The sequence below is a fragment of the Solenopsis invicta genome, chromosome 4, assembly GCF_016802725.1.
Source record: "Solenopsis invicta isolate M01_SB chromosome 4, UNIL_Sinv_3.0, whole genome shotgun sequence".
Taxonomy (NCBI): Eukaryota; Metazoa; Arthropoda; class Insecta; order Hymenoptera; family Formicidae; genus Solenopsis; species Solenopsis invicta.
Window position 1 is genome coordinate 14,593,875 of NC_052667.1, and position 12,792 is coordinate 14,606,666.

At 29.0% G+C, this 12,792-nt stretch overlaps 1 protein-coding gene across 2 annotated transcripts in view; it reads right to left on the reverse strand.

The window, feature by feature from the left end:
* Positions 1 to 1,579, reverse strand: part of LOC105195946 — a 113,413-nt gene extending 111,834 nt beyond the window's left edge. The window contains exon 1 of one of the 2 annotated variants that reach the window (XM_039447827.1): positions 1,416 to 1,579. In XM_039447827.1, the coding sequence (XP_039303761.1) occupies positions 1,416 to 1,554 (139 nt within the window). In that variant the 5' untranslated portion in view covers positions 1,555 to 1,579. Of the gene's footprint in view, positions 1 to 1,372 lie in introns of both variants that reach the window. The other variant, XM_026133075.2, reaches the window with a different exon arrangement.
* Positions 1,580 to 12,792: the final 11,213 nt, after the last annotated feature.

A 12,792-nucleotide genomic window follows, 5' to 3' on the forward strand; every position in this document is an offset into this window, starting at 1 on the left:
CTTTATGTACTCATTCATTACTAGACATGAGTGTATATTGGTTAAATTTTACTACCAAATTAATTATATTATGAATTATTTAAAACAGGTTGTATTGTGAATTATTCAAAACCCGGTTTGTGAGCCAAAGTGCTTCCACCTCTCCGTTGCCTCGATAGAGCAAGAGGAGTAAACAAAAAGAAAACAGACTCTAAAGCTTTGAATCCAGGCAGAATTGATAGTCTACCCTTTTTTTGTTTACTCTTTATCCCGCTTTATTGAAACAATGGAAAGATAGAAGTACTTTAGCTTGTAAACCGGGTTTGAACAGGCTTGATTTAAAATAGAAAAATACTTAAGAAAGAGTTACAATTATAATAAAACAAACTTGTATTTCTTCATAATTCTATTGCATGTGCTATCATCTACTAATACAGTGTACTAATAAATAAACAAGATCAATAACTAGGCAAAATTAAACTTCTGATTACCATAAATAAACACTAAATTTATTAAATTTAAATAAAGTTTAAAAACTAAGTTTTACTATAATAGTAAATTCTTTTATGAATCAAAACAGTTCTTATTAGCACATTTTTAATAAAAAATAGTCTTAAATATTAATGACGCATATTTTAACTATATCATTAAAAAATCGCTGATGAAAAAAAAAAAAAAATATATATATATATATATATATATATATATATATATATATATATATAGTCTTTATAAAAATAATTGTTTTCCTTATAAATTTTTGTTTATTACAATAAATATTAAAAATGCCAATTTTAAATATTAATACGTGTGTATGTAATATATATATATATATATATATATATATATATATATATATATATATATATATATATATATATATATATCATATATATATATATATATATATATATATATATAAAGCTTAGTAATTATAAATATTTATTGCATCATTCATATACTAAGACACGTTCATCACTGGTTTATCTTATATGCAATATATACGTATAGGTATTTACAATGATTTTACAAATCTTTTTGTATATCTACAATAAATGTTGAAATAAGATAATTTTCCTCTTTGAAATTGACAAAATTGTTATTTAAATATGCGTCTTATGTATTCTATGATATTTTTGTATAAAACAATTTTATTTCTATAAATAGATTTTATAAATATCAGATATTTTATTGATTTTTTAATATTATTTGTTAATATTCTCCGAAAAAAACCCAATATTTTTGTATTTTATAGGCACACGTAATTTAAACAGAGCTGTCCGTTCAATTAAAACACAATAGTTTTCCTTGTTTAAAATAAATCTAATTTTTGCGCATATGTTCGCATTTTTGATAGTTCTTATGTATTTTATTACAGATAAAATAACATTACCTGTTTGAACTGTTAGGATAAAGGTTGAAACAAGAAACAATACCGCAATTATTCGAAGCATCTTGCTTCTTTGATGAAATAACTTTTGCCTTTTCAATGATAAAGATATAAATTGCACGTTCAGAGCGTTCTTCGAGCGAGAGTTGTGTAGACAGACTGATCGCAAGTACGAGAATTCTCATTCTACACACTGCGTTGCTCGTTTTCCCCCTCCTATTTTCTCCTACCCTAGATCTTTCCTGACATTTTATTCTCTACTGTTTGCTAAGCTTTTCCGTAAAGTGTATGATACGCGACGCATAGATTCCATCCGTTTTCTTTTTGATTCTTGTCGCTTTTCTTTCTTGTGGGTCATGGACATTTATTTCTACATATTATGCATACGCGCACGATTGATGAATTTATAATGATAAATTCCTGTAATGACAGGAATGTTCTTCTTGAAATTCAACTAGTTTAGAGGTCTTTTCAGAAAAAGTTCATAAAAGAAAGAAAAGTTAGAAAACCATATTTATTAAATATTACTATTTTTCTAAAATTTATGTTTTTTACAAGGAAAGATTTCTAATTCGGAAATTGGTTTGTTTCATTACTAAAAATTTACGCTCTAATAAATCTCATTAAAAATAATAAATTTTCTTCACTGAAATTTGATTTCCTTTTGTTCTAGTAAATAATAAGACCTTCCTTTTTCTTTAGTAAATAATAAAACTAGGACTAAAAATAAATTAGCTTAATTTTACTCTATATCTTAAAGTGAATTCAAACAACAATGTTTTGAATTTCCGAGTTGGGAACCTTCTTTGTAGATCAATGTAATTCTCAGTGCCGTATAAAGATATGGGTAGTAAGTAAATTATAGCACAGGGTGGCAAAACTTTTAAGTATAACAAATTTTAGATAAAAGTGTTTTTAACTGAGAGTCGAAAAATATTTAATGCATTAAAACGCGAAACATTAAAAAAAGTTATATACTCAAACAATTTTATTATAAAAATTATATAAAAAAATATTTTATTATATACCCAGAAAATTAACTTGATATAAATTTCTTAAAACAACACAAAAAATCAATTTTAAAAATTGAATTTTGTAAATTTTTGATGGACACTGAAAGTTACAATTACGAAATATGTAAATAATAATGATGTTTTTATCAATTTTTAATGATATATTACAATTCCTAAAAAAAATTTTGCACAGGTGATATTAAATTTTATAGAAAGCCGCTTACATCTTAAGGGTGAAATATTTGAGTCCATATACGCAAAATAGATTAATATCGCAATTCATTAAAAATAATATCAACAATATATACATGAAAATGATAAACAAAGCGTTTTGTAGCAGTAACTTAATATCTCACATTTTGCTATTATATGCTATTACCGTTAATCATATTTAAATTGGCCTTAAAACTATTTAGATTAATAATAAGATTTAATTTTTGACTTTATTTTTATGTAATCATATTCAAATCCTTTTGTAACTCACGTCTAGCAACAAATTGCTAAATAAGCTAACTAATTTGTTTTGTTTCAGAAGCAGTTACATAGGTATGTATGTAAAAATGCTCATCTAAGTATTAATATTCTTTAAAACATTCTTATTTCAAAATTTTTTAAATAAAATACTTAAATTTTATTAGAAATATAAAAAATGAAAAATAAAATAATTTCAATAAAAATCTTGGCAAAGGTGTCTTTAGATCCTCTCCCAAGTGTCCTTCGGATATTATTTTATTCTTATCCAACATTTAATAAACAATAAGTATAAAATAACACTTAAAAAACACTGGGGGGAATCTAAATGCATCTCAGAAATACATACACAGAATCAGAAATATACACATGATTCCAATAAAATTGTATTAGGTAAATATTGATTTCATTGTTTTTATAATTCGACTGTTTTTAAGGCAGAACGTGTCTTGGTTAGAAGCTTATAATTTGTCATGCTTAAAGTTTCTAATCACTCATTACTATATTATCTCAAATTGTGATGTCAAAAACGAAAAAATATAACGAAAAACTCTTACGAAATTTGAATAAAAGTTTTACAAAATTCATAATTTTTATAATTGATCTCATCAAAACTTTATTATAAAAAATTTTTCATTTATATCAAATTTTTGAATAAAATAGCTTTTAAAAAAATTAAAAATTTGTTGCTCTGATCTGCAACTCGCTTAGCCTGATGCGGCACTGTTTGAATCACCCCACAGGATGAGTCATACATACAATTAAAATGAGTTGCAATCTTGTTTCGTTAGAAATAAGAAAAAAAATGACACTAGAAAAAATTGTGTGAGAGATACAACAAGATACATTTTTCTATAAATTCATTTTTTGTAAATACAAAAATATTATAAAAAAGTAAAATTGCATTTTTAAATAAATTAATTTAATCAATTTTTTTGTAAAAATATAAAAAAAATGACATCTAAAACTCAATACTTTACTAGATATTGTTCTGTTTACTAGATTTTATTTTGACATTTTGATAAAAGAATATGAAATGCGTGGCATATGTGCACAAATATGTATAAAACTTTCTGATCATCTTAAGATGAATCTCATCTTAATATTTTTACACACACATGCATAGAATAATAAAATAAAATATTTAATTTAAAAGTCACATTGTTTCTAGAAAAAGTACACTACTTGTAATATGTAATTATTTTTTTAATGTTATTGTGCATATGTTTTTCTTATATCACTTGATGCATTTTATTTTATGTGAAAAGTATTGAGATAATACTATCAAAAGAATATACATGTATATGAGTTAGATATCAATTGCTGATAATGTTCCAAATAGTGGAAATTTAATCTTAAATGATTTTTCTAAATTAGAAGATTAAAATTTTACTTTTTATAAAAGATTACGGCAATAAATAAATTCCTTAAGGATTAAAAAAAAAATAATAGTAAGAAATAATAATAATAAGAGAGTAATAATAGATAAAATTATACAATATAATTTATATATTCAGTAAAGCATATAAGATTAAATTTTTCTATATTTAATACGTTAGCTATAATTGGATTATTTACTTTGTATATTAACATAAATTATAAACACACAGTTTATTAAAATTAATATATTGTTTTTTATTTGCCAATGTATATAATCGTCAATTTTTAAGACAATTTTTGTTTTATTAGTGATTAGTTAATCAAGTGTAATTGTTATTACAAATTAGCAGTTGTATCTCGAGTATCTCGACTCATGGATAAAAAAAATAATCAAACAAAAACTTTTTGTTTATTAATTTATCATGTTGATACTCGTTTTTATTTATCTATAAAAAAAATTTTTTAAATGTATAAAATAAAATAAAATTCTACCATGATAAATTATTTTAAAATATCATTAAAAAATAAATCTCTTTTTTTTAAATGTATAGAAATAAAATATTTTTAAATATTATCTTTATATTAATTCATAGAATACTATTCATTAAGAAAAATTATTTGAGATAATTTGAAAAATATTAGAGTTAATCTAAACATCTAAACTGTGATAAAGTATATCACTTGTGAATTTGTGCGATTTTGAAAAACCATTGTTAATCGCATAATCAATACGTATATACGTTGAATGAGATATATGACATAAAACGGTTAGGGGGAAGGATGAAAGCGAGAGACGCCCGGCGTCGTGGCGCCTGTTCAAGTCGTTGTCGCCGTCATTGTGACGCCAGTGACGCCGTCTATTTAATTCGCAATTTTGAACTTAACAATTATGAGAGAATTTCATGTAGAAAGAAATGTCTTTATATTTCTGCTCTTTTCTTTTCAACTTTATAACATTTCTTATATTTTTAATCAATGTAATTTCCTTATTACTCTTGCTGTCTTTCGCCCTTTTAAAATCTTTTCCTGGTAATATAACAGCCACCAATCGTCGTTTTATCATTGGCTATTGTGCAAGATTTACCGAAATGAGCTCATCCAGTTTTTTTTTTAGTTTGACTTATCTAAAAAAAAAACAATTTAAATCTGTTAAAAAAACCTACCTACAAAAACTCACTCAAAACATTCAATTACAGTTTAATAAAATAGTATAAATAAAATATTTAATACAAATTATTATAAATAAATATAATTTAATATTATAAATCTTTTCTGAAGAAAGGCATGTAAAGAATATATCGAGTGAATCGAAATTTTTCTTGTCGTTTTTCCGTGATACCGATTGATTCTTTTGCTGCGCTAACTTCGTGAGCTGTCATTGAAGAGATCGCGTATTTTGACTTTGTGTATTGAGGAATTAATAGTGCAATATCAAATTTCTAATTTGTGGGAAATTATATAACATCAAAAACTCTGTAAAAATACTCGCGTGTAACGCGTGCCTGTTTTATCTAGTATGCTTTATTTTCTATCTGAAAAAGTTTATATTAATTCGTTAATCACGCATTTTTCGAAGTTTATTGTTGACGCTTTTCCGTAATGCTAATTGGTTCTCCCGCTGTGCTTACTTCGTGTGCTACTGTTATTACGGAGATTTTGACAGATTTTGACAATTATGTGTGTTAAGGGTTAATGTGTGTATCGAATAAATTTGTAATTTGTAAATTACAAAAACGATGTAGCACGCGCGTAACGCGCGCCTGTTTTGTATTTAAAAAAGTCAATGTTAAATTGATATCTCTCGAAGTTTATTGTTGACGTTTTTCCGCAATGTTGATTGGTTCTCTTGCTGTGCTTACTTCGTGAGCTGCAGTCATCGCGGGGATCGCATTTTGATAGTTATAGGGTGCGTTCCGTTTTCTGCATGATACGCATGAATATCAAGCGCAGAGCATGGGTGCAGGACCCGTTCCGTTTCTCTAATACACTTCATGCATTGGCCATGCGCCTCTAATAACGGAACGGTATTTCATGCAGTATGAACGCATAGTTATAACCTATCGACTCTAGATTAAATTGAATTATAATAAAAATAGGCGACAATTTACGATTAATTCCATTGCAAATAAATTCTATAATTTCCGTAACATCTGTTTTTGTGATAAAAGAAGAAGAATTTGATTATTCTTCAAGTAGCAGTAGTGATTTACTTGACAGTGAACTTTTGAGCGATGAAGAAAATAATATCTCAACTTTATATGCCATTTTTATGGTATGCCATTCCTGTTGAAAAATTAACAGATTATGTTGAACGAGTTGTCCCAAGGTTTTCACGACAACAATTCAAAGAACACTTTAGGTAAGTTGCAAATACTAAATATTTAATATTGCTCATAAGGACAAAACGTGGTTTTACAATAGGTTGAAATAAATGAGTGAGAGGATATTAAATATAATTAATTTATATATGTGCGTTAATAAAAAGCAAAACATTTCGACAATGTCTTCTTCAGTCGCAGAGCAAAAGTAACAGTAATCAAAGGCAATAATCATGTCGTATGTCAGAGTTCTGTGTATAATTGATTTATTTCCTTTTTGAGAATTAATTGAATCCTCCTACTTATTTATTTCGGCCTATTGTAAAACGACGTTTTGTATTATATTTAATATTGCATTATTATTATACAAGAAGTTAATTTTTTGTTACAGAATGTGTCCCAAAACATATGAAATTATTTTACATTTGATTGGACCAGCTTTATGTCGAACCAATGCAAATACATCCAGGAAAACAATTGTTGATAGCATTATGGTTTTTGGCTACTCCAGATTCTTACAGGTATTTGCTTTTATTTTAGTAATCTAATACTTTTTTGTTTTTGGCTTTAGAAATATATAGCACATTTGTTTTCACAGATCAATACATGTACAATTTGGTGTTGGAAAAACCACAGCATTTAGAGCAGTAAGACGCATAACTTATGCTTTACATTGTCTTGCACCAAGATTTATTCGATGGCCAAGAGATGAAGCATTAAATCGCATCATTGAAGAATTTTCAAAAGCAAGAGGTTTTCCTAGTGTAATTGGCGCTTTTGACGGATCTTATATCAAAATTAGAGCTCCAACAAAAAATGCTGCTTCATACGAGGTGTGTTCAAAAAGTATCGCGAATTTTGAATTTTCGCGGGTTACGTATATTCGAATTTCGATCTTTTTGTGGCGTTATGTTGGTACTCATGTCTCTCACTTATGCCGACAAGCTCGGCCATTTTGAATGTTCACTTAATTGTTGACAGCTGCTTTGCTTGCACGTGTTTTGGATCGTCTTCGATTTTTACCTATTCAAAAAAATGGATCAAAGAACCTGTATCAAATTTTGTGTGAAAAACGAAATTAAGTGCGCGGATGCATTCCGAATGTTGACTGTGGCATACGGAGAAGCTACCTTGGACCGAAGCAACGTTTATCGGTGGTACAAAATGTTCTCAGAAGGCCGAGAAGATGTGAACGACGAAGAGCGTGCCGGACGCTCGAGCACTTCAACAACAGACGAAAAAATTAATGAAGTGGAGAAAATGGTATTGGCCAATCGTCGAATCACCGTTAGAGAAGTTGCTGAGGACCTAAACATATCGATTGGCTCGTGCCATTCGATTTTTATCAATGATTTGGGCATGAGACGGGTCGCCGCGAAATTCGTACCAAAATTGCTCAATTGCGACCAAAAACAGCATCGCATGAACATTGCTAATGAGATGTTGGACTCTGTCCGCGACGACCCAAATTTGCTCCAGAGGGTTATAACTGGTGACGAATCGTGGGTTTATGGTTATGACGTGGAAACCAAAGCTCAATCATCTCAATGGAAGCTGCCGCACGAACCAAGACCGAAAAAAGCGCGCCAAGTTCGGTCGAATGTGAAAGTTTTGCTGACAGTTTTCTTCGATTGCAGGGGCGTGGTGCATCATGAGTTCTTGCCACAGGGTAGAACGGTCAATAAGGAATATTACCTGCAAGTTATGCGCAATTTGCGCGAAGCAATCCGCCAGAAACGCCCGGATTTGTGGAAGAACAAAAATTGGCTTTTGCACCACGATAACGCCCCTGCTCACACATCGTTGCTTGTGCGCGACTTTTTGGCCAAAAACAACACACTAATGATGCCGCAGCCACCGTATTCCCCAGATCTGGCCCCCTGTGACTTTTTCTTGTTCCCTAAACTGAAGAGGCCCATGAAAGGACGACGTTACGCTACGCTTGACGAGATAAAGACGGCATCGAAGGAGGAGCTGAACAAGATAAAAAAAAATGATTTTTTGAAGTGCTTCGAAGATTGGAAAAACCGTTGGCACAAGTGTATAATATCTCATGGGGATTACTTTGAAGGGGACAAAATAGATATTCATGAATAAATAAATAATTTTTGAAAAAACACAAAATTCGCGATACTTTTTGAACACACCTCGTACATATGCAGGAAACAGTTTCATGCGATTCACTTGCAAGCTGTATGCGATGCAAAATGCATATTCACCCATTGTTATGCAGGACATGTTGGTTCAGTATGATGCGAGAGTGTTTAGAAATTCTGCACTGGCTCATTACATTGAGGCACCAAACGAATATTTTCCTTTGGACACTCGCATTGTAGCAGATGCTGCATATTCAATTCATCCGCATGTAATGGTTCCATTTAGGGATAATGGCCATCTTACAGCACGTCAAAAAAATTTTAATTATACTTTGTCTTCAACTAGGATAGCTATAGAACGAGCTTTTGGATTATTAAAAGTACTATTTCGTATTTTATTGGATTGTCTACCTCTGACTGATATAAAAAAGATACCACAAGTCATACTAGCTTGTTGCGTTCTTCATAATTTCTGTATGCTACGAAATGATGAATTTCCAATTGTGTTGCGTTCTTCATAATTTCTGTATGCTACGAAATGATGAATTTCCAATTGTGGTATATCCAAATGAAGAAAATGCTGTACCTGATGTAATAAGAGCTGGAGCAGAATCAGGCAACATTAAAAGGAATAAAATTATGAATGAATTAAGAATGTAGGCTAGAAATGAACATGCTTTATAATTTCATATTTGTTATAATGTTAGGAACAGCAATCATAATTGTCTTATAGATAACTATACTAGATAGCTGTACTTTAGATGTACTATAGATTATAAATTTATACTACTCAGAAAGTAGAATGACAACATAAACGCGAAGTTATTTGATATCTTTTCCTAACATAAAAAGCAATGCTATTTATGATATCATCACCATCATTAAATAAATTAATTGCTCAACTTTTATAAATATCTATAAAGAAATGTACAATTAACTCCAGGCAGACTATTACTGCCGAATTTTTTACAAATTTGTACATTATAACAATATTGTATATCTACTAATAATATAAAACTGTCGAATATATATATGTTTGTGTTTATAATTGCTTCCCTATATTTGTTACTGCAAAAAGTTTTATGTAAAAAGTACCAAATACAATTTATATATGCAGATTAATAAGAATTGTAAATTGAAGAATTCTATTAATTATAAAAGTAATTAATAACAACAAATATATAATTAAAAAAGAACTAATAAAGGTGTATCGTGATTTAATTGTGCAACAATGGTAGGATAAGCGAATGAACGCGTAATGTAACCTCATCTCATCGCGTTGATCTATTACCAGTATAAATAGAAAATGATAAAATATTTTAGAAGTAATTTATTTAAAAATAACGTGTCAGTAATGAAATATTTTATTTATTTTATTAATATAATTTAATATATTTTACATATCGAGTTTAAACGGACTAAAAACTAACTGTTATTAAATGGCTTACTTATCTAAAAAAAATATTATATCAATACAGAAATTTTATCAACAATTTTTAACTACTTCTTTGGTATACATGAAACTAAAATACTTTTTATTTGGGAATTTCAAGTATCGTTAGCAAATAAAAATACAGATAAACATAACGCTTAAAGAAAACTTAAAGAAAATTTATAGGAACTTTATAAAACTTACTCACAAATAATAAACTAAACATTCGCAAATAATGCATAAAATATAAAAAATCTTGCAATGAATACTTATACAATATTTTAACCATATTTTTAATTTCAAGAAAATATTTAACTAGTAAAATATCAAAACATTGCTCATATAAAAAAAAAAAGATTAAGAAAGTTATTTAGATTCGTTTTGTTTTTCTACAAGTTTACCAAGAAGATGAACAAGGGACTTTTGGATTTTTTTATGCATTTGTCTTCTTTTTTCTGCAATCATCTTCCATCTCTATTTTTTTTTCTTCTTTTTCCAGTCGTTCTTTTCTTTTCTCTTCTTTTATCTGATCCTTATTATTTTTTAAATCTGATATGAAAGATTCCAAGACCATTTCTACTTTCCTTTTTTTAGGTTTGGACGAAATATCCTGACATTTTAAATTATCTGTAGATGAAGAAGATTGTGAGGCTTCATAATTTATAGATGTTGATAGAAATGCACTGGGTTCAGCTGGTCCATCACTGCTAGCTACAGCTGGAGGACAAAGCCAGCTTTTATCGCCAAATAAAGATTCCATAATGGAATAGAATGTCCAAGAACTGTTGTGATTTCCACTCTTAGCATTCGAATCTTTAATTTTTTTATAAGTTCTTTTTAAGCTTGACATCTTATTTTGAACTTGTATATTAGAAACGTTATAATTTGAGTTCTGCAATTCTGTAGCAATTTCGGACCATATTTTGTTATGACGTTTTAACCCAGTAGTGAATTCATGTTCTCGTTCACGATATAACTCTAAAAAGAGCATGACAACTTTTTCTGACCAAGTGAATGTTGTTTCTGGTTTATTTTCTTTCTGAGTTTCTTTAATATTATCACCTTCGATTGAGTCTATTTTTAAACTTGTAAAATTTTGACTACAATCATTAAAATTTGTAATTTGTTGGATCGTAGTAGCACTTTTTTTCTCTGTTTCTTCATTAATTAATTTCTGAAGTATATCTTGATCTAGAAAATAACAAGAAACTAATAGAGCATTTATAAGAATGAAAACATTCAATTAATTTCCAAAAGTAAATCATAATATTCTTAAAAGTATGGGTGGATGTCTTTTGACCACGTTGCGATTGACCACCAGCTACTCACAGCGCTTGAAGTAGAAAAATCCTAGGCACCGGCCGCTGTGAATGATTGTGGTAAATCACAACGTGGTCAAAAGACCACGTTGCAACGTAGACAACGGGACGTTCCCTGAAATTTTTATAAGTTAAAAGAATAACATCTCCAAAACTTACCTCCATACTTTATCCGTTTATATTGCTCAGGTGATACCATAACGGTATACAATTCTTTTTTTTCGCCAAAAAAAATTGGAAGAATAATTTTATCATCTGCCATTTTTAGCAAGCTCACACAAATATAACCTATAAGTTTTATATTTCGCGCTAAAATACACTAAATGCATAAACGGCATGAACTGCTTCAACTCGCGAGGTGAGGCACGTCATGCGGTCTCATGCACCGGAAGAAACGGAGTCATGCTCTTGACGGTAAGTTGATTCATGCATGCAGCGAGTGCGCATGAAGAGAAACGAACGAACTTCTATGCGTCTATGCGCATCATGCAAGAAACGGAACGCACCCATAGACAACTGTTACATGCTTCGCGAAGTTAATGGTATAATAATAATATTAAAATATAACTTGTCCGCTTAGAGGTTTTAAAAATGAAAAAAGCTGGAATGATGAAAATTCTGTATCAATATTTTATAGAATAATTATTAGGTATATATGATTGAAACATTACCAAACGTGTGTTATCCCAGCAAACGAGAAATAATTGAAAAATATTTAGGATTATTAAATAGAACAAAATCAAATCCAGTTTTTGGATTTTTTAAATCCGTTTTCTATCCGTAATCCATTTGAATCAATAATTACGGATTGGCTATTTGCTTTCTGTATCTTATTCAATATACATAAAAGTAAAACGTGCGACCTATTCATTTGAATCCGTAATTGTGGATTGGTTATTTGTTTTTGATATCATATTCAATATTCAATGCAATGAACGTGAGTCTATTCGTTTGAATCTGTAATTGTAGATTAGCCATTTGTTTTTGGTATCATATTCAATGTACAATGCAATGAATTATATTTAACTACCCTAACAGCACAACCATCCATTGTAAATCGACTTTTCTAAGTCAGGTTTTCGGAGTTGACTACAAGTCGACTTTGCATAGACGTCTGCAGACGTTTTTCAAATATTGACTTTACGACGTCTAGAAAAAGGCATACGGTCCTTTAGTCCTGTGTGCATCATGTATTGTTGAGAAACATAAATACTCATATTAATAGACAAAATAGGTCCATATATGAAGAAACCTTGATCTACATCCCAATGAGCAAACAATATTTTTTAATTGGTTTTTTAATAAAAATTTAATATATTTGATTTAATTATTGTATTATATTGATATATATTTTCTAATTGCATTCTTTTTTAAACAAATAACAGAAAAGTTAT